The 22988-nt window shown below is 48.6% G+C and overlaps 2 protein-coding genes across 2 annotated transcripts in view; both read left to right on the top strand.

Moving 5' to 3' along the window:
* LOC310768730 (cytochrome P450 2F3-like) overlaps positions 1 to 22988 on the top strand; it is a 182172-nt gene that overhangs the window by 19575 nt on the left and 139609 nt on the right. The window lies entirely within an intron of this gene.
* Positions 1824 to 20860, top strand: LOC310768744 (cytochrome P450 2F3-like). The gene is made up of 9 exons (XM_083627481.1): positions 1824 to 2064; positions 6972 to 7134; positions 9346 to 9495; positions 10959 to 11119; positions 12424 to 12600; positions 15955 to 16096; positions 16975 to 17162; positions 18778 to 18919; positions 20227 to 20860. The coding sequence occupies exons 1-9, from the start codon at positions 1867 to 1869 to the stop codon at positions 20406 to 20408; spliced, it is 1503 nt and encodes a 500-aa protein (XP_083483607.1). The 5' UTR covers positions 1824 to 1866; the 3' UTR covers positions 20409 to 20860.

Raw genomic sequence — 22988 nt, 5'->3', positions numbered from 1 at the left:
TCAGGATGAGAACAGAAATTGTGCTCCGGCGGCATAGCGGCAACAGGAGGCCCCATTAGCTAAAGTGGTGCTTCAGGTTAAGAACAGTTTCAGGTTAAGAACAGACCTCCGGAACGAATTAAGTTCTTAAACCGAGGTACCACTGTATCATTAAAGCCCATCCCAAAGATTGATCCACGGGCATTGAAGACAAATTCCTACATTTACAAAGAAGAGGGCTGTCATCAATGGTTGTTAGCAACAATGGCTAAGCTCTTCCACTCAAATCCTGATTGTGGGTTTCCCATAATGAGCATCTGGTTGGCCACTGTGAGAACAGGATTCCGGACTGAATGAAAAATCTTTGGCCTGATCCAACAGGCAGGCTCTTCTTATGGCACCTCCAGGTCCCGAGGCAGTTTATCTAGATTCCTAGATTCTTAGAGGTATTTGGCCACTGCGGAAACAGGATGCTGGCCTTAGATGGGCCATTGGCTTGATCCAGCAATCCCTTCTAATAATAATAATACAGTGGTACCTCGGGTTAAGTACTTAATTTGTTCTGGAGGTCCGTTCTTAACCTGAAACTGTTCTTAACCTGAAGCACCACTTTAGCTAATGGGGCCTCTTGCTGCCGCTGCAGTGCCGGAGCACGATTTCTGTTCTCATCCTGAAGCAAAGTTGTTAACCTGAAGCACTATTTCTGGGTTAGCAGAGTGTGTAACCTGAAGCGTATGTAACCTGAAGCATATGTAACCCGAGGTACCACTGTAATTATTATTAGTTTCATTATTGTTATTATTATTAATCATTTATACCCCGCCCTCGCCAGCCAAGCCGGGCTCAGGGTGGCTATCACCAAGTATGTTGTTGTTGTTTAGTTGTTTAGTCGTGTCCGCCTCTTCGTGACCCCCTGGACCAGAACACACCAGGCACTCCTGTCTTCCACTGCCTCCCGCAGTTTGGTCAGACTCATGCTGCTAGCTTCGAGAACACTGTCCCACCATCTCCTCCTCTGTCGTCCCCTTCTCCTTGTGCCCTCCATCTTTCCCAACATCAGGGTCTTTTCCAGGGAGTCTTCTCTTCTCATGAGGTGGCCAAAGTCTTGGAGCCTCAGCTTCAGGATCTGTCCTTGCAGTGAGCACTCAGGGCTGATTTCCTTCAGAACGGAGAGGTTTGATTTTCTTGCAGTCCATGGGACTCTCAAGAGTCTCCTCCAGCACCAGAATTCAAAAGCATCCATTCTTCGGCGATCAGCCTTCTTTATGGTCCAGCTCTGATTTCCATACATCACTACTGGGAAAACCATAGCTTTTACTATACGGACCTTTGTTGGCAAGATGATGTCTCTACTTTTTAAGATGCTGTGTAGGTTTGTCATTGCTTTCCTCCCAAGAAGCAGGCGTCTTTTAATTTCGTGGCTGCTGTCACCATCTGCAGTGATCATGGAGCCCAAGAAAGTATCACCAAGTATAAAACAATTGATTAAAATACAACTTAAAAACAAGATTAAAGTACAACATTAAAATGCAGCATCTTATGTTCTTAGGTATGAAAATGCGGCATTTCATAAGAAATAAGAGGTTAGATTTGGTTACCGTTGTATATATGCTGTTTCTCAAGCCACTGATCACAGAGCAAAATGGGCCTACATCTGGTCTTCATTGACGGCTAAGCAGAACCAGCTTGTTTTCATTCCGCGTCTCTGCCAGAAAGATTCCTCCAACGGCAAACATGAGGTTAGCAAATGACAGCTGAGGGCAGGCATTGTTTGCCAAGGGGAGCTTGTTCCAGCCAGTTAGAAGCTGGTCTCTCGGGCATCTATATAACAATCCCCCTCCAGGCGAAATCGCAGACACTGCGACTCTGCAGACCGCAGACGGCGAAATGGAGCTCTTCCTCTCCAGGATAGATTTTGGCGGGGTCTTTGGCATCCTCCTGGCCATGGTCGTCTCGTGCCTCCTCTTCCTCCACTTCTCGTCGAGAAAGAAATTCGGGACCCTTCCTCCGGGGCCAGCCCCACTCCCCTTCATCGGAAACATGCACCAAGTGGACATCAAGGAGCTGATAAATTCCCTGAAAGAAGTGAGACCACGGCAGCCATGTTGGGGGGTCGGGGTGTAATTTCACAATTTCCACATCAGGCATGAAAGCGGGATGGATTTGGGTTCTTCTTTTTTTAAAATATATTTTTATTCATTTTTAACATATTAATTAACATTCATACAACAGAACTTCACATCTTATACAATTTTTTTTTTACTTCCGTCAACGCCTCTGATGATTTTCTGTTCTGATCACTTACTATGCATTTCTTAATTTCATATTACCTTTAATTATCTTTAACTAATAATTCTCCTCATTGTCTTTTTTTGCAATATTTCAAATAATTCACCTTACGAAACATCTTGCAAACCTACTAGCATAATCTGTCCATCACAATTACTTTCCAAATGGTCTGTAAATTTACTCCAGTCTTCTGAGAATCTCTGATCTCGCAGGTTTCGAATCCTTCCTGTTAGTGTATCTAATTCTGCATAGTCCATCAATTTCGTTCTCCATTCATCTTTCGTCGATAATTCTTCTTGCTTCCACTTTTGTGCCAATAATATTCTTGCTGCCGTCGCTGCATATAAAAATAACTTACAATCCTTTCTGTTTATATCCTCACCTACAGTGCCAGGATTTTGAGGGCAGAAGAAGCATAAAAGGGGGCTTCAGCCAGAGAAACTGAGAAATGGCAACGAAAGTTCCTCTGGCCATGCACAAAGCATCATTCGGTCGCTGTATGATCTTCAGAGCTAGTAGCCGCTCCTTGGGTGCTAGGGACTAGGGTTTGTTGTTGCTGCTGAGGTTGTTGTTGTTCAGTTCATCTTTATATATTGTAATCTTATGTTGTTGAGTGCCCTGCGATCTATAGGTATAGGGTGGTATACAGATTTTAATGATAATAATAATAATAATAATAATAATAATAATAATAATAATTTTAAGCAGTCTTGAGCCCCAGTATTTGAAAATGAGCTCTTTCTGCCTCAGTTGCCATTCAGTTCAAGCAAGAAGAGGCTGGAGTTGGAAGAGGCTCAGGTTTCCCGTCGAAGGGGGCACCCTCTTTTTCTGCATTGCACGGGGACCAACTTTGGGGTCTTAGCCCAGGGGGAGAATGGGGAAAGGGAGAAGCTGTAAGGCTCGGCTTTCTGCCTGTAGGACAAGGAGGGGAGCGAGACAGAGGACTTCCCCATCGTTACCTTTTGCCCTGCACTTTCTAGGCACAGCCTAGGAAAACCTGCTCTTTAACGATGAACAGAAACAAATGGCAATTCCAGTTTTCCGTGGGTTGGTGGGTTTTCACAGCTGAAATGGGTGGCAAAAAAATCCAAAAAACACTCTGACATGGAACTTTGAAACTCAGATTTGTGCCATATCAGAACCAGTGAAGGCAGTGCAGGTCCTGTGTGAGTGGCGGTTGGAGGATGGATGGTGACTAATGGATTGGGGTTGAATCCTGACAAGACAGAAGTACTGTTTTTGGGGGACAGGGGGCGGGCTGGTGTGGAGGACTCCCTGATCCTGAATAGGGTAACTGTGCCCCTGAAGGACCAGGTGCGCGACCTGGGAGTCATTCTGGACTCAGAGCTGTCCATGGAGGCGCAGGTCAATTCTATATCCAGGGCAGCTGTCTACCAGCTCCACCTAGTATGCAGGCTGAGACCCTCCCTGCCCGCAGACTGTCTCGCCAGAGTGGTGCATGCTCTAGTTATCTCCCGCTTGGACTACTGCAATGTGCTATACGTGGGGCTACCTTTGAAGGTAACCCAGAAACTACAACTAATCCAGAATGCGGCAGCTAGACTGGGGACTGGAAGCAGCCGCCGAGACCACATAACCTACATTGAAAGACCTACATTGGCTCCCAGTACATTTCTGAGCACAATTCAAAGTGTTGGTGTTGACCTTTAAAGTGTCTCCATTCCCATCATTCAGCCCGGACACTGAGGTCCAGCTCCGAGGGCCTTCTGGCGGTTCCCTCATTGCGAGAAGCAAAGCTACAGGGAACCAGGCAGAGGGCCTTCTTGGTGGTGGCGCCCGCCCTGTGGAACGCCCTCCCATCAGATGTCAAAAAGATTAACAACTACCTGACATTCAGAAGACATCTTAAGGCAGCCCTGTTCAGGGAAGTTTTTTAATGTATGACATATTAGTGTATTTTTGGTCTTTGTGGAAGCCGCCCAGAGTGGCTGGGGAAACCCAGTCAGATGGGCGGGGTACAAATAATAAATTATTATTATTATTATTATTATTATTATTATTATTATTATTATAAAAATGCAGCACAAGAGCATGTCTGGAGGAGCCCAGAGAAAGAGGACCTGGGACTTTCTAGCTCCACAAATTTAAAACCGGCCAAGTGTCATGCTTTTGTGTGTAGTTTGTCTCAGCGGTAAAACTAGTCAGCAGTTAATATGCAAGCATTTAAGTGTCGGCAACAAAGGTCCGTATAGTAAAAGCTATGGTTTTCCCAGTAGTGATGTATGGAAGTGAGAGCTGGACCATAAAGAAGGCTGATCGTCGAAGAATTGATGCTTTTGAATTATGGTGCTGGAGGAGACTCTTGAGAGTCCCATGGACTGCAAGAAGATCCAACCTCTCCATTCTGAAGGAAATCAGCCCTGAGTGCTCACTGGAAGGACAGATCCTGAAGCTGAGGCTCCAAGACTTTGGCCACCTCATGAGAAGAGAAGACTCCCTGCAAAAGACCCTGATGTTGGGAAAGATGGAGGGCACAAGGAGAAGGGGACGACAGAGGACAAGATGGTTGGACAGTGTTCTCGAAGCTACAAACATGAGTCTGACTAAACTGCGGGAGGCAGTGGAAGACAGAAGTGCCTGGCGTGCTCTGGTCCAGGGGGTCACGAAGAGTCGGACACGACTAAACGACTAAACAACAACAACAACAAAAGGGGTGGGGTGGGGAGGAATTTTATTCGATCACATTTAAAGATGAAACTTCCAGATCTGTGCTTTCCAGAACAAGCTATGAACCGAATCACGGCTGTCCTCTGAAATTTGCACTTCTCTGAATTTTGCAGTGATGTTCCCTGGCCGAGCAATGGGTGCAAAAAAATGCATGTCTGGGGACAGAGGGTGAAGTGTATGCTAAAAGGCAAATAATAGTGCAAATGACATGCGCAGGTGCATTGCATTAGGGGAAATTGCATTGCCAAATTGTGCTTATTAGGTAGAACTGCAAAAATGTCCACAGTAGGAGAAATTAAATTTGCAGTAAAATGCTGAAGGATTTTCAGCAGGTATTTTCTTTATATTTCTTTATATTTTTTAAGCATGCTGATGTGGAGTGAAACCAGGCTGTGGAAGGCTGGATTAGCGATTTGAATATATATATATATATATATATATATATATATATATATATATATATAATATATTCATAATGTACATAAAACAGAAAGAACAGTTATAACAGCAAATGAAAATGACAAGATGAAAAACAAAACTATTAAATAGTCACACATAATGAGTACATTTGCACATGGATTAAAACAACGAAATCCAAATATAAAATATCAGTGTGATCATCGAATGTAGTTCCAGGTTTGCTAGGCTTGTGACAAGAGCTGTCTTGAAAATGATGCCTCTGGTGTATATGCAATAAAACAATGCCAAGTCACATAAAAACCATTTGGAGGTCCCAGGCCTTGTCAAAACCTCAAATTATGCATATTTTCCCCTATGAGGGACATCTTGGGGCTGCTTTCCATTAAGCTGCCAAGATCATGCATAAGATGAATTATTTTGACAATATATTGGTATCATCAAAAAATATTTTGTATTAATTTTGGACAACAAGAAATGGTCTGTTTAGTAATATTCATCATTCCCATCAAAATTAAATTCCAAATTTCTCGCACCGATCTACATTCCCACCATAAGTGATCATATGTAGCAAGTTTATCTCAACCTCTCAGGCTATTAGGCAATAGAGAAGAAAGCATTTTTGTTACATTTGCAAAGGACTGTAATGCTAGGTATGGTGTAATTTCAAGGAGCTTTCCCTAAGAAACAGGTTTTAAGGGTGGTTTTTGGTTTCTGTTACTCTCCTCTTGCCCCAAGAAGACCCAGAAGATGAAGCCACGGCTGTCCTAAATCAGGGCTGCCATACAACCAGAATTTCCCAGATAGAGCCATAGGAAACAGTGTCCAGGCGGAAAATGCTGAAATGTCCAGGAAAACCCAGATGTATGGCAACCCATGTCAGCAGTGTCCATTGTTGTTGTTGCTGTTTATTCGTTTAGTCGTGTCCGACTCTTCGCAACCCCCTGGACCAGAGCACGCCAGGCACTCCTGTCTTCCGCTGCCTCCCGCAGTTGGGTCAAACTCATGCTGGTGGCTTTGAGAACACTGTCCCGCCATCTCGTCCTCTGTCGTCCCCTTCTCCTTGTGCCCTCCATCTTTCCCAACATCAGGGTCTTTTCCAGGGAGTCTTCTCTTCTCATGAGGTGGCCAAAGTCTTGGAGCCTCAGCTTCAGGATCTGTCCTTCCAGTGAGCACTCAGGGCTGATTTCCTTCAGAATGGAGAGGTTTGATCTTCTGGCAGTCCATGGGACTCTCAAGAGTCTCCTCCAGCACCAGAATTCAAAAGCATCCATTCTTCGGCAATCAGCCTTCTTTATGGTCCAGCTCTCACTTCCATACATCACGACTGGGAAAACCATAGCTTTAACTATACAGACCTTTGTTGGCAAGGTGATGTCTCTGCTTTTTAAGATGTTATCAGCAGTGTGGATTTTGGCAAATTTCCTTAAAAATAGCTCAAAAACTTCATATTTTTTTTGAAAGTTTGCAAACCAAAAAGCTCAACAACTTTAGGCAAAATTAAGAAAAGCTCAACATCTTTTGTGTCCAGATTTTCGCTTTTGGAAATGTGGCGACCCTATCCTAAACAACTTCCTGCTTCCTTCTCCTCTTTGCAGCTTAGCAAGACCTACGGGCCAATGTACACCTTCCACCTGGGCTCCCGGCCTTGCGTGGTCCTCTCTGGCTACCAGGTGCTCAAGGAGGCTTTGATTGACAAGGCAGAGGAGTTCAGCGGCCGAGGAGACTTCCCTGCCGTCCAGATGTGGAGCAAAGGGAACGGTGAGGAAATGGGGGGGTGCTGATTTTGAAAAGGAAGCGTTGCAGCAGCTCCCCAAGTAGGGGGTGAGATTACCGAGGGGGTGCTAAGAGGCAAGGGGGCAGCAGGGGAGCTCCGGAAGTGGTGGTTTAAGACTCCTGCTAAGTGACTTTAAGGGATGCGGGTGGCGCTGTGGGTTAAACCACAGAGCCTAGGACGGTCGCTGGTTCGAATCCCCACGACGGGGTGAGCTCCTGTTGCTCGGTCCCTGCTCCTGCCAACCTATCAGTTTGAAAGCACATCAAAGTGCAAGTAGATAAATAGGTACCGCTCCAGCGGGAAGGTAAACGGTGTTTCCATGCACTGCTCTGGTTCGCCAGAAGCGGCTTAGTCATGCTGGCCACATGACCCGGAAGCTGTACTCCGGCTCCCTCGGCTAATAAAGCGAGATGAGCACCGCAACCCCAGAGTCGGCCACGACTGGACCTAATGGTCAGGGGTCCCTTTACCTTTACCTTTTTAAGTGACTTCAAACCAGGTATTGGAAAGCTGGCCTCCCAATGGAAAGGCAAGTCAGAGGCTATATGATAAAAAGGTAAAGTTAGAGGACCCCTGGACGGTTAAGTCCAGTCAAAGGCGACTGTGGGGTTGTAGCGCTCATCTCGCTTTCAGGCCGAGGGAGCTGGCGTTTGTCCATAGACAGTTTTCCGGGTCATGTGACCAGCATGACTAAACGGAGGACCGTGACGAGTGCCAGAGCGCATGGAAACACCGTTTACTTTCCCGCTGCAGCAGTACCTATTTATAGTCGTACCTCTTGTTACGTCAGTCTCCAGCTGTGTTTTTTCAGGATACGAAGGCTGCAAACCCGGAAGTGTATACTTCCAGGTTTCGCCCCGCGCGCATGCACAGAAGCGCTCTGTGCACCTCATGCATGCGCAGAAGCGCTCTATGGCACCACGCACGTGCGCTCTAGTTGCAGACTTTTTGGGGTGCAAACGGTACCCCGGAATGGATCGAGTCCGTAACTAGAGGTACCACTATATCAACTTGCACCGGTATGCTTTTGAACTGCTAGGCAGGCAGGAGCTGGGACAGAGCAATGGGAGCTCGCCCCGTCGTGGGGATTTGAACCGTGTTAGGATATTTCCGTTCCACCTTAAAAGGGAGCAGGCTTTGTGAGTCACAGAGTCTGCGTATTTCCTGTTCACAGGAAGTTTATGTTCTCTATTGCTTTCGTTTCTCTTTTTGCCTGAACACGCAAGCAGGCAGTCATATTTTTCTTTGTTCTGATCAACGCTGAATAAACTTGGAAAAATGCTCTCCTGCTGTGCATCTTTCGCTGTGTGAATTCTGCTGATAGAGCGTGCATCAGCCCAGGAATGTGGCAATCTATTTCTGGAGCTTGTGTCACTAATTGCTGATACTGCGTGTCTACGAGAGATGGATGGACGTCCGTAGACAACGTGGAGTCATGATGGACTTTATCTCCCTGGCAGTATCCCAACAAGCTCAAGCTCAAGAGGCTCAGTGGTTTAGACCGCAGCGCCACCATAGCTGGCTATAAAATGATGTCTGGCATGGATAAAGTGGGTAGAGAAAAGGCTTTCCTCCCTCTCTGGTAACACTAGGATTCGTGGGCATCCGGTGAAGTTAAATGTTACAAGGTTCAGTACACGTACAAGAAAGTCACGCAGCAACAGCGTTAAACTACAGAACCCATTGCCACAGGATGCAGGGGTGGCCACCAAGTTGGATGGCTTTGAAAAAGGATCAGACATAGGAACGGAATTGGAAAAAAATGTTTAAAATATCTTTCAGCAAAAAACCAGAAGCTTACCTACTAGGAATCACAGATTCGGATATCCCTAAAAAAGCGTTAAATGAATTGGTTAAATGACTGTCAGACTTTGAAAAGCCTGTATCATTGAAAAGCCTGTATCAAGTTCATCATTTTTTGTTAAATCCACTAAATAGTTTTAGCTGGAATTTAAATAAGAGTGCAAGCAATTGAGACTGTTTTGAATGTTAATGGATCATTATCTCCCTTAGTGGGCTGTGTAGACCACTATTTTGAATAAGGCTTTCGACAGAGTAGGGTGGATATGCTGGGGATGAGTTTCTGGGACCAAGGAGGCTGTGGGCTTGAAAAAGTAACGGAACGACTGGGTTAGGGGTTTTTCACTGGGGGTTCATGCCACTGGCCCTGGGCTTATCCTTTGCTTTTCCCTCAGGGATCGTGTACGGCACTGGAGAGCGCTGGAGGCAGCTGCGCAGGTTTGCCATCAGCACCTTCAAGAACTTTGGGATGGGGAAGAGATCCATTGAGGAGCGGATCAAGGAAGAGGCTCAGTTCCTGGTGGCTGAGTTCCACAAAACTGAAGGTTGGTGGGGAAGGGGCTGCCCAGGGGAAGTGGAAGGGGGGAAAGGGATTTGCTCCACCAATTTCCCAACATTTTCTGGAAGAGGGTTGTTGTGGGAGTTAAACGAGGAAGAGAGCCGTGTATACCTCACCTCGAGCTCCTCGGACGGAAAGCTGGGATACAAATGCATAAATAAATATTATTATAATAAAATCTGGTCCAAGAGAGAGAAAAGAAACAGAAAATAAAGGAGTGTGTTCATTATTGGATCCTCCCATTATTGGATCCTTCAGAGCCAGTGTGGTGTAGTGGTTAGAGTGGTGGACTTGTAATCTGGTGAACTGGGTTCAATTCCCCGCTCCTCCACATGCAGCTGCTGGGTGACCTTGGGCCAGTCACACTTCTCTGAAGTCTCTCAGCCCCACTCAGTTTACAGAGTGTTTGTTGTGGGGGAGGAAGGGAAAGGAGAATGTTAGCCGCTTTGAGACTCCTTCGGGTAGTGATAAAGCGGGATATCAAATCCAAACTCTTCCTCCTCTTCTTCTTCAGTAATGTTGGGCTCTTTCCCCCTACTGAAAGCAAACTGATGAAAAGACTTCCTGTGATTTAAATTATGATGAAATCATAGGATTATAGAGCAGGAAGGGACACCCAGGGGTCATTTAGTCCAACCCCCTCCAATGCAGGAATCTCAACTAAGGAATCCATGACAGGTGGCCTTAGCTCATACAGTCATGCCTCGGGTTAAATATGCTTCAGGTTGAGCGTTTTCAAGTTACGCTCCACGGAGACCCGGAAGTAACGGAGCACATTACTTCCGGGTTTCGCCGCTCACACATGCGCAGACGCTCAAAATGACGTCACATGCATGCGTGGAAGTGGCAAAACGCGACCCGCGCATGCACTGACGCACAGTCACATGTTACGTTCTACTCAGGATGAGAACGGGGCTCCGGAACGGATCCCGTTCGCATCCAGAGGTACCACTGTACAATCTGGAGGGGCGGGTGTTAGATAAAAAGAGCCCTTCTTGCATAACGAAACCTTAGTTTAGGGATATCCAGATGGGCGGGGTATAAATAATAAATAAAATAAGTATTATTATTATTATTATTATTATTATTATTATTCCATTTCAGTCTTCACAAACCTGTTGCTCTCTGGATGTCTTGGGCTACAAAGCCCATCAACCCAGGCTAGCACAGCCATTGTAGAAACTGTAAACATCTGTAAACATCAGGAGAGCAAGAGGTGGGAATCATAGACCTGTAAGAGGGCTCCCCAGGGGTCATCTAGCCAAACCCCCTTCAATGCAGGAATCACGGCTAAAAAATCCCTGAGAGTTGGCCTCCATCGGAGGAGAGTCCACCACCTTCCAAGGTAGTCCATTTAAAAGAGAAGGGTGGCTGTTGGCACTGTTACTAGAAGTCTGTGAAAGGTACTTTTGAAAACAATAGATCTGCTCCATCTTGCTTTATTCCCAGGCAAACCCTTTGACCCCACCTTCTTCCTGAGTTGCGCCGGCTCCAACATCATCTGCACCTTAGTTTTCGGGGACCGCTTTGAATACACGGACAAGAAATTCCTCATGTTGCTGGACCTCATCAACAGCAACTGGAAGCTCATGAGCTCCACCTGGGGACAGGTGAGCCCAAGCCAGCGGGAGGAAAGCATAGCTGTCAACCGTCCCTTATTTGGCGGGAAAGTCCCTTATCCCAGCGCCGTGTCCCGCTGCTGTCCCTTATTGATGATGTCCCTTAAATTTCCCGGGTTTCAAAGGAAGCAGCTCCTCTCCCTCCCTCCCTGCCGGCCAGGGAGGAGGGAGGCTCCAACTGTGTTGCTTGGCTGCGTTGCTCACCCAATAAGGAGTCTAAGAACGACTGGGGGGTGGAGCTTGCATGCCTTGTGCCGATCAAATCGGCTGTGTTGCCTGGGGACTCGCCTTTGCTCAGCGCTTCCCAGCGGAGAGGTGACGGTGGTTTTCCTTGCTGCATCCCTTTGCTGGGTTGCTGCACTGTGGGAACCACCGCTTGAGGCTTCGTTTGGCTGCTAGCTGGGCTTTCTGCCTTTGGCTCGGAGGGGCTCAGAAGTTGAACATACCTGTGCTCTGAAAATCCCTTATTTTGGCTGCTGATCCCTTACTTTCGAGGCTGCTGGTCCCTTATTTTCAAATCTGTAAGTTGACACCTATGGGGAGAAGGGGAACTGGGGCTGGAGGGTGTTAGTTAGACGAGGTGGGCCTTTGGTCGGAAACAGCAGCCTGGCTCTCCTGGCTCCTCTTATGGGCACAATCAAAAGATTGGGGAATGCACTGGGCGGTGTGCGTAAACTGGGGTCTTCTTCTCCTCTTCTAGGGCTCTTCTTAGGGCCCTTGTATTTACGGGACCGCCTCTCCTGGTCTGCCCCGCAGAGGACCTTAAGGTCCATGAATAACCATAGTTTAGAGGTCCCGGGCCCTAAGGAAGTCAGACTTTCCTCCACCAGGGACAGGGCCTTCTCAGTGATGGCTCCCACCTGGTGGAATGCTCTGTCCCATGAGACCAGGGCCCTGCAGGATTTAACCTCCTTCCGCAGGGCCTGTAAGACAGAGCTATTCCACCTGGCCTTTAATTTGAATTCAGCCTGATCTTTTATTTGCCTTCTCTTCCCTCCCCCCTCCCCTTTCGTGAAGATCACCTGCTCTGAGACCCCACAGCTAATTCTCCCCTGGCCTCCTCGCTGGCCCAAGTAGGACCAATTCAGCCAGCTAGCCCTGGGGATTATCAAATTGATTTTTGAATTGTATTGTCATTCATGTTTTTATACTGTATTTTATGCTGTTTTTATAATTAAGTGTTTTAAATTTGTTGTTAGCCCCCCTGAGCCCCCTGAGTTTTTGAACCGGGAAGGCCGGGGTATAAATAAAAAAATTATTATTATTATTATTATTATTATTATTATTATTATTAGATGCTCTTCAGCTTCCCAAAGATCATGAAGTACGTCCCTGGGCCTCACCGCCAGATCTACAAAAACTACCTGAAGCTGGCCAAGTTTGTAGGTGAGCGGCTGGAGATGAACCGGCAAACACTGGACGTCAACAACCCCCGGGATTTCATCGACTGCTTCCTCATCAAAATCCAGCAGGTATCCTCTGCATCCCGCGGAGCTGCCATTAATTCCAGTTCCCTTACCTCTTTGCCAGGAAGCCAGGAAAATTCCAGTTTTGTGAGCAGGAGGAGGCTTCTGTAACAGTGGTTTCTCAACCGACTACAGTTTAGCTATTTTACTTCACCTATGTGATGGGATGGTGAGCTGCTTGTGCGTAAAATCCTGATCCCTCAGAGTTTGGCTAAGTTCCCAAACCTCTGTCTGTGATGGAGCTCCTTAAGCATGGCTCCATCAATCGCTCGTTGAATCGGACAGTGGGCGTTTACGGAACTTCTTCCAGCATAAAAGCTCCTTGACGGAAACGCGTCTTCTGGACTCTCGGCGTGACAGTTTCCGCCGAGGAGTGGGTGTGCCTACGGGAGGTCCTGAAACCTCTCCACTGTTCCCGCTTGAAGTATCTCTGAGCTCTCCCTCCGACTCACTTTCCCTTGTAACTCCACTTCTCCCCCTGCTGGTCCCCTCCTCCGCTGAGTGGTCTCTCTCACCCTCCATGAGCCCTTTCACCTCCTTCGTCTCAGATGACAGTTCCCTGACAACCTAATTTATATACCACTCAACTGTAAAGCAGCAGCAACAACCTCAAAGTGGTCTACCAAAAAAAGATAAAACTATAAGATGATCAGTAAGGAAAAAAATCAGGAATTTCTTTTGGAAAGTAAAAATAGCAATTGACTAAAAATAGATTAAGACACGCGCAAACTTTCTAAGCATCTGGGTAGGTTTGTTTAAAAGTAGGACGGCGAAAAAAGGATGGCGAAGGCGCCTGCTTGGTATCAAGTGGCAGGGAGTTCCAAAGTGCAGGTGCTGCCACACTAAAATATTGAGATCTTACAAATCCTGGCTAACACCAGGTATAAAACAATTGATTAAAATACAACTTAAAAACAAGATTAAAATACAACATTAAAATGCATTAAAATTTCAGTAGAAACTCAAATCAAAAACTTTTGGGGGATGAAAACGTCAAATCTTCACCAAGGCCAACTATTCAGACTGGTCCTACGAGGCTCCATCACAGAAGGAGAAAGGAAAAGGGAAAGAGGGGAAGGGGATCAAATTGGTTCTAAGTCAAAGGCCAGGAGGAACAACTCTGTCTTGCAGGCCCTGCGGAAAGAAATCAGATCCCGCAGGGCCCTAGTCTCAGGAGACACGAGCGTTCCACCAGGCCGGAACCATCACTGAAAAGGCCCTGGCTCTGGTTGAGGTAATCTGACTTCCTTAGGGCCCAGGAACTCTAGGGTGTTGCTGTTTATGGACCTTAAGGTCCTCCGTGGGGCATACCGGGAGAGGCGGTCCCGTAGGTACGAGGGTCCTAGGCCATGAAGGGCTTTAAAGGTCAAAACCAGCACCTTAAACCTGACCCTGTACTCCACTGGGAGCCAGTGCAGTTGGAAAAGCACTGGGTGAATATGCTCCCATGGCAGGGACCCTGTGAGGAGCCTCGCTGCAGCATTCTGCACCCGCTGGAGTTTGTGGGACAGCTTCAAGGGCAGCCCCGCGTAGAGCGAGTTACAGTAGTCAAGCCTGGAGGTGGCCGTCGCATGGATCACTGTGGCCAGGTCGGGGCGGGAAAGGTAAGGGACCAACTGTTCCCAGACTATTGCCACCCGGAGGGGCAACTCTTGTGCTGTAGCACGACAAGAGCAGGACCCCAAAAATAAAGCGAAAGATTTGTGGGGTAAAAAGTTGCAGGATTTCAGCAAGAAGCTACGGTTCGTGCGCCGGTCGGAAACAAAGTGCTTTTGCAGGTGCTAACAGTGTGACGTGGAAAGTGCGTTTGCATAATGAGCAATATCATCATCTTTAGATGTCCCTTTTATGAAGAGGCACGTAGTGAGACCATTGATTCCTTGCTGGTGAGGCTCGCTGACCTCGCGGAAAAGCAAAAATTTGACCTTTTCCTGTTAGGCAAAGATCAAAAGATGACCCGGATGATCGCCAGATTCTGTGTACAGATCTGTAGGCACAGACCATCCCCCAACCCAAACTAGTTCGTTAAGAAAATCTCCAAACTCGGTTCCATGGGTGACTCTGAGTCATCTTTCTACGGTAGCTTATCTTAAAGTTTTACGTGTCTATACGCTTATCACATTTATAAATTTTAAATTTATTGTTGTACATTGTTTTAAATGTTTGGCTTCCCTCTGGGGTTGTACCCCCCAAGTGTGTTTTATAAGCTGGTAAAAAAACCAGAAATCTTCCTGCTAGGGATATTAGGGAATGAAATAAAAAAGAAGGACCATAAATTTGTGTACTATGCGGTTACAGCAGCAAGGGTAATTCTAGCCCAGAAATGGAAACAGCAGGATATACCAAGGGTGGACGAGTGGAGATCGAAGTTATTGGATTACGCGGAGTTGGATAAATTGACAGGAAAGATTAGATACTTAAGAGACCAAAAGTTCATTAAGGATTGGGGGAAATATGTAGATTACCTGGATTATGTAAGTGAGGGACAAACAACGTTAGTGGGATTTAAAGAAGCACTGTGAAGGAGTAAGAGTTATTGTCTAAAGGAATTAGAAGAAAGAGAGATATATAATGTCAATATAAGCCAGGAAATGCGTAAACTTAAATTGTAACTACGAATGATTTTCGGATAAGCTGAAGGAAGTCCTAAAAGAGAAAGTAATGTAAAATCTTTGATGTGAAGTATTTAATGTCGGTTACTTGTTTTTCTTGTTTGTTATCTTATTATTTATATATATTCTTTGTTATTCCTTTATTTGAAGCAAATTAATAAAAACTTATATGGAAAAAAAAAGTGTGTTTTATAAGCTGGTAAATGTAAAGGTAAAGGGACGCCTGACCATTAGGTCCAGTCATGGCCGACTTTGGGGTTGCGGCACTCATCTCGCTTTATTGGCGGAGGGAGCCGGCGTACAGCTTCCGGGTCATGTGGCCAGCATGACTAAGCCGCTTCTGGCGAACCAGAGCAGCGCACGGAAACACCGTTTACCTTCCCGCCGGAGCGGTACCTATTTATCTACTTGCACTTTTGACGTGCTTTCGAACTGCTAGGTTGGCAGGAGCAGGGACCGAGCAACGGGAGCTCACCCCGTCGCGGGGATCCGAACCACCAACCTTCTGATCGGCAAGTCCTAGGCTCTGTGGTTTAACCCACAGCGCCACCCGCGTCCCTTTATAATCTGGTATCCAACCGTAATAAATTATCTATCTAATATCATCATAGCCACAAATCATCACAGATGCAGAATGAAAGTTATGCCCGGAGAGGCCTTGTCAGACAATGGGATCCTGCACTGTGTTCTTCACAAGTTGCGTTGACGCTGTCGAGGTTTCTCAGCCCCTCCCATATCCCTGTTGCAGGAAAAAAACAACCCGGACACACACTTCAACGAGGACACCATGTCGAAGACCACGGTGAACCTCTTCTTTGCCGGGACGGAGACGGTCAGCTCGACTTTGAGATACGGGCTCCGAATTCTCATGAGGCACCCTGAGGTGGAAGGTCAGTTTCCAAAAGCAAAGGGGGCCTGTTCTGCTCTCACACAGGAATGCCCTTGGGGCGGGGGGGTGCAGTCCAACCTGCCCACCAGGGATGGATAACAACAACACAACAACAACAACGACAGTGGTACCTCAGGATGCGAACAAGATCGATTCCGGAGCCCCGTTCACATCCTGAAGTGAACGCACCCCACGACTGTGTGTCTGCGCATGCGCAGACCGCTATTCACCGATTCCGCGCATGCGCATGACATCATTTTGACCGTCTGCGCATGCGCGAGTGGCGAAACCCGGAAGTAACGAGAGCGCAACCCGAAAGTGCCTGGTGTTTTTACATTAGAATGTGTGCTTTTATTTAAAATGCATCTCTGGGGTATTTGTGGGGCATAGAAATTCGTTCATTTCCCCCCCAAAAAATATAGTCCAGCCCCCCCACAAGGTCTGAGGGACAGTGGACCAGCCAGCTGCTGAAAAAGTTTGCTGGCCCCTGTTCTAGTCCAGTCTGAGGATGCTCTGAACTGCCCAAGTCTCACCTACAGAAATGCCAAGGAAGAGCTAGAACCCTCATAGGCTCATAGAATTGCAGAGTTGGAAGGGACCCCAAGGGTCATCCATCCCAACCCCCCAGGGCCATGCTGGAATCAGGCTCAATAAGCTCATTGAAATCAGTGGGTCAAAGGGGGCCTGTTCTTGGGCAACTTCGTCTGCATTCGCCTACCCAAACTCCTGCGCCCTCTCCCTTTCTGCTCCCACCCACCCACCCTCCACACGGGCTCTTCCCGTCGTTAACCCCTTGCAGACCACGACGGCCCATTTCCCTGTCCGTCACCGCATCTGGGACCCCTTTACAGCTTTCCCCGCCCTCCTTCCTTGCCGCAGAGAAGCTCCACGAAGAGATTGACCGGGTCATCGGGGTGAACCGCAGCCCCTGCATGGAGGACAGGAGCCGGATGCCCTACACGGACGCCGTCATCCACGAGATCCAGCGCTACGCCGACATCGTCCCCATGGCGGTGCCCCACACCGTCACGCGAGATGTCGAGTTCCGTGGATACACCCTCCCCAAGGTTTGTGGGGAAAGGGGGGAGTGCACCCCATGGGGGACTGCAAAGGTCTCCTTCTGTAGGGGCCCCATTGGCAGCACCCTGCCTTGACACCCGATGGGCTGCTGTCCTGAAGCCTGCTAGGAAGATCTCTGTCCTCTGAGCCTAGATGAGCAAGACCTGGCCATGCATCCTTTTAGCAGAAGGCACTCCACACCTGCTCCCTTTTAAATTAAGGTGTGGCCTTGGAAACAGGGCATTTCATAGAATCGTGGCAGGGACACCCAAAGGTCATCTAGCCCAACCCCAACCCCCGCAATGCAGGAATCTCAACTCAAGCATCCATGGCAGGTGGACATCCAACCTCTGCTTGAAAACCTCCAAGGAAGGAGAGTCCACTGTTGAAGAGCTCTTTCCGTCAAAAAGCTTCTCCATATGTTGAGTCGGAATCTCCTTGAAGCTGTGGGTTCGAGTCCTACCCTCCAGAGCAGGAGGAGACAAGCTTCTTCCCTCTTCCACGGGACAGCCCTTGAGATATTCCTATGCCAGCTTTTTCTTCCAAAGAGTTCAAGGTGGTGCAAAGGGTTCTCCTCCCCCTCCGCATTTCACCCATACAACAACCCTGGGAGGTAGGTCAAGGCGAAGAGGTGGTGACTGACTCAACCAAGGTCACTACTAGGCTTCATGACTGAGTGGGGATTTGAACCCAGGTTCCCCAGGTCAGAACCCACCATTCTCGCCATTGTGCCACACCAAGCTAAGCTCAGAAGAGCTTTCCCTCGACTGAAGGTACCGTATTTTTCGCTCCCTAAGACACACCTGACCATAAGACACACCTAGTTTTTAGAGGAGGAAAACAAGGAAAAAAATATTCTGAACGAAACAGTGGATGTATGATTTTTGTGGTTCATGCTGTGGCCACAGACATAGGATTTGATGGTGAGTTTGGGGTAGCCCAATGCAAAAATCCTGAGGATCCATGTGGATCCGTGCTTTGTAGCCACGTTTTTGCACCATTGCAGCCCCTGGCAACAGTGGGTGTGTGATTTTTGTGGTTCATGCTGTGGCCGTGGACATGCTATGTGATCTGATGGTGAATTTGGGGTGACCAATGCAAAAATCCTGAGGATGCATGGGCTTTTACCTCCCCCCTCCCAGGCAGCCTCCTTTATCTCTAGCGTCCCTTATCTCTCTCCCCCAATTGGAAAAAGGTCAGTGGCTTTGTTTCAATACCCACTTCCCTTTTTCAAAAAAATAGCATGATCTGCTTTTTGCCCCTGGGCAATTCAGCTCCAGGGACCACACATTCGCTCCATAAGACACACAGACATTTCCCCTTACTTTTTTGGAAGAAAAAAGTGCATCTTATGGAGCAAAAAATACAGTATGTCACTCACACATAGTAAGTGACTGCCACAGCGAGTCGGACCATCTGGTCTACCTACTTCAGTGTTGTCCACACTGGCGGGCAGCAGTGGCTCTCCATCTCCCAGAGATGGAAATGGGGACCTTCTGCAGGCAGCACAGGTGCTCCTAGAGCTAACCCCCCCCCCCATTACTCAACACCCGTCTACCAGGGATATATTGCCCTTGGTTCTCAACCATGCCTTCCTCCTGCTCCTCTTCCTCCAACCCACAGGACCTCAACATCATCCCCCTGATCTGCACGTCTCAGTTTGATCCCACGCACTTCAAGAATCCAACCTCCTTTGATCCGACTCATTTCCTGGACGAGAGCGGGCGGTTCAAGAAGAATGATGCCTTCATGGCTTTCTCAGCAGGTAAGGGCAGGACACGGGTTCAGCTCCTGCCTGTGGGTTTCCCATCAAGGGCATCTTGGTGGCCACTGTGAGAACAGGATGCCCGGCTAGGTGGACCTCCTTTGGCCAGATCCATCAGGCTCTGAGAATCATGGAACTGTAGAATTGGGAGGAATCCCAATTCAGTGCAGGAATCCCAACTCAAGCATCCATGGCAGGTGGTCACCCAGCCTCTGCTTTGAAACCTCCAAGGAAGGAGAATCTACAACCTCCCCAGGAAGATCACTCGAAAATCACAGAACTGTAGAGTTGGAAGGGAACATCTAGCCCCGCATCTGGTCCACTCTTCTTATGGGCCTTTTCGGTGGTGGCTCCCCATTTGCGGAATGCTCTCCCCAGAGAGGCCCGCCTGGCTCCAGGCAAAAACAGTCTGTTTACCCAGGCCTATGGCTATTAAGGCAGGACGCTGGTGGTGCTGTGGGTTAAACCACAGAGCCTAGGGCTTGCCGATCAGAAGGTTGGTGGTTTGAATACCCATGACGGGGTGAGCTCCCGTTGCTCGGTCCCTGCTCCTGCCAACCTAGCAGTTCGAAAGCATGACAAAGTGCAAGTAGATAAATAGGTACTGCTCTGGCAGGAAGGTAAACTCCGTTTCCGTGCGCTGCTCTGGTTCGCCAGAAGTGGTTTAGTCATGCTGGCCACATGACCCAGAAGCTGTATGCCGGCTCCCTCGGCCAAGAAAGCGAGATGAGTGCCGCAACCCCAGAGTCGGCCACGACTGGACCTAATGGTCAGGGGTCCCTTTACCTTTACCTAGAGGGGAGATTAAGCACCCCTTGGAAGGGATCCAAAGGGTCCTCTATTCCCTATGAAGGTCTGCTACACTGTGGGCAACCTGGGGACTCCATCCCTAAGCTCACCTTCAAATGATGTCAGAGCGACTTCCACTTGAGATGCCACGGAAGATGGCTGAAAATTCCATCGCTCTGGCTCCCATGGGGCAATTAGAGGCTGAGATGGGAGTAATCAGCCTCCCAAAATCTTCCCAGGGGTACGGAAAGACACAGTCTCATCCGTGGATGCCCAACAAACCAGCCCCAAATTCGGAAAGAAGGAGGGGCTGGGGGCATTGGATGGAAAGCCCCCGAGAGAGTCTGGCTCTCCTGGATGCTGTCTCCGCGAGCGAATCAAGTTCCATTTCTTAAGATGAAAAATTGGATTTAAGTTTTGGACATGCTTCGAGCGAGGAGGGATTAATTAGAGCCTCCTTTGCCTGACCCTCAAAGGCACAGAGGCATTTCTGTCCCTCTTCCTTCTCACTTTTGCAGGGAAGCGGGTGTGCCTGGGAGAAAGCCTGGCTGTCATGGAGCTCTTCATCTTCCTCACCACCATCCTGCAGAACTTCAAGCTGAAGCCCTTGATGAAACCCGAGGACATTGACATCACACCGGAGTCCACGGGGCTGGGGAGCATCCCTCGGCCCTACCAGTTCTGCCTCATCGCCCGGTAAAAGGACACTGCGCTCAAAGGCCAGGCTGCTCACCCGCCCCCCTGCAGCCAGACTCCTGGAAGTGTAGAGTCAGAAGGGACCCCGAGGGTCATCTAGTCCAACCCCCTGTAAGGCAGGAACCTCGACTAAGACATCCATGACAGAGGACCATCCAACCTCTGCTTAGATACCTCCAAGGAAGAGCCATCACCTTCTGAGGGAGTCTGTTCTACTGTCAAACAGCAAACTTTGGTTTTTTTCTGAATGGCTGTGGCAATCCATTATGGAGGTGCCTCTCCCTCCCTCTCCCTCTCTTTCATCTATCTCTTTTCTCATCTTTCTCTTTCTCTCTCTCCACCCTCTTGCCTGTTGCTGCGGTCTGTCCTGCAGTCACCCTGCAGTCTGTCATCCTTTCTCCCTGACCTACACTCCGGGGTCAGCATTGAGGTCAATAAACTTGCCATAGCTGTCAACTGTCCCTTATTTGGCGGGAAAGTCCCTTATCCCAGCGCCATTTCCCACTGCTGTCCCTTATTGATGATGTCCCTTAAATTTCCCGGGTTTCAAAGGAAGCAGCTCCTCTCCCTCCCTCCCTGCCGGCCAGGGAGGAGGGAGGCTCCAACTGTGTTGCTTGGCTGCATTGCTCATCCAATAAGGAGTCTAAGAACGACTGGGGGGTGGAGCTTGCATGCCTTGTGCCAATCAAATTGGCCGCGTTGCCTGGGGACTCGCCTTTGCTCAGCGCTTCCCGGTGGAGAGGTGACGGTGGTTTTCCTTGCTGCATCCCCTTTGCCGGGTTGCTGCGCTGTGGGAACCACCGCTTGAGGCTTTGTTTGGCTGCTGGCTGGGCTTTCCGCCTTTGGCTCGGAGGGGCTCAGAAGTTGAACATACCTGTGCTCTGAAAATCCCTCATTTTGGCTGCTGATCCCTTATTTTCGAGGCTGCTGGTCCCTTATTTTCAAATCTGTAAGTTGACAGCTATGAAACTTGACCACCCCTCCAAGGCCTCAGCTGAGAATGTCAACATCTCAGTTATCTCATCTACGCCCTACACAACCATGAAAGGCCAGGTTGTCATGGCACTCTGGGGTTTTTTACAAATAAAATATTTGCTCTGCAAAGGGTTGCTTGAAAATGACTCAGCCATTTCAATCCCAGCTGAAACTAAGGCTGCTTCCAGATGCCACAACTGTTGTGGGTTGAGATTCAGTCACATGCTGGCAGATTCAGATGAAGCAATGTTTACAGGAGTCTTGTGCCACAAACCCCTCTTCCCTGCAAAGACCTGACTTTTTGCCATAAGGAAAGAGACGGGGAAATCCACTGGGAAGTGTGCATTATCCCTTGCTTTGATGCAACGTAGGTAAACTGTGGAACTCCCACTGACAGGAGGCTGTGATAGCCACCACTTTAAGGTAAAGGTAAAGGGACCTTTTTTAGGGATGTGGGTGGCGCTGTGGGTTAAACCACAGAGCCTGGGACTTGCCGATCAGAAGGTTGGCGGTTCGAATCCCCGCAACGGGGTGAGCTCCCGTTGCTTGGTTCCTGCTCCTGCCAACCTAGCAGTTCGAAAGCACGTCAAAAGTGCAAGTAGATAAATAGGTACCGCTCCGGCGGGAAGGTAAACGGCGTTTCCGTGCGCTGCTCTGGTTCGCCAGAAGCGGCTTTGTCATGCTGGCCACATGACCTGGAAGCTGTACGCCGGTTCCCATTGACCATTAGGTCCAGTCGTGACCGACTCTGGGGTTGCAGCGTTCATCTTGCTTTATTGGCTGAGGGAGCCGGCGTACAGCTTCCGGGTCATGTGGCCGCTTCTTGCGAAACCAGAGCAGCGCATGGAAACGTGCTTTTGACGTGCTTTTGAACTGCTAGGGTGGCAGGAGCAGGGACCAAGTAACGGGAGCTCACCCTGTCGCGGGGATTCGAACTGCCGACCTTCCGATTGGCAGGTCCTAGGCTCTGTGGTTTAACCCACAGCGCCACCCGCGTCCCTTAGCCACCAGTTTAGATGGCCACCAGTTTAGCTGTCTTTAAAATAGGATGGGACAAATTCACAGTGCAATTGGCCTGATCCAGCAGCCAGGGTCTTGTTATGGAACCTCCAGTTGCAGAGGCAGTCTATGAAGATTCCCAGGTCACTGCAAGAAAAGGTGGCTGGACTAAATGGCCCAACCCAGCAGCCTCTCCTTACGTCTTTACGTTCTTGTGTCCTTAACAGCATCTAACCCCCCCTGCCCACAAATCAGAATGAGTGTTCCACAAACAGGCCACCTGGAAGTGCCCTGAGTACCAAGATGCAGAAAGGGAGTTGGTCCACGGCTGGCAGAAGCCGGTTCCAGTGGCATAGCGTGGGTTGCCAGTGCCCGGGACCACGCATTCAACTGCCTAACAGTGTCCGAGTCGCCCAGGAGATCGCAGCCACAAAGGTAAGAAGAGAAGAGTCGTTGTCTGGAGAGGCCACTTCCAGGCTCACATGGAGAAGCTGTTTCAACTGAGAACAGGGAAGGAAGAGCGCAGCTGTACTGAGGCCCTGCTGGGTGTTGAAATTTTGCAGCCGCTAACCATTCTGCGCCTGGGGCAACCGCCCCTGTGCACCCCCCA

Source organism: Podarcis filfolensis, assembly GCF_964270895.1.
Source record: "Podarcis filfolensis genome assembly, chromosome: 8".
NCBI classification, from domain to species: Eukaryota; Metazoa; Chordata; class Lepidosauria; order Squamata; family Lacertidae; genus Podarcis; species Podarcis filfolensis.
The sequence above is the reverse complement of the archived record's forward strand: the minus strand, read 5'-3'. Positions and strand labels throughout refer to the sequence as shown.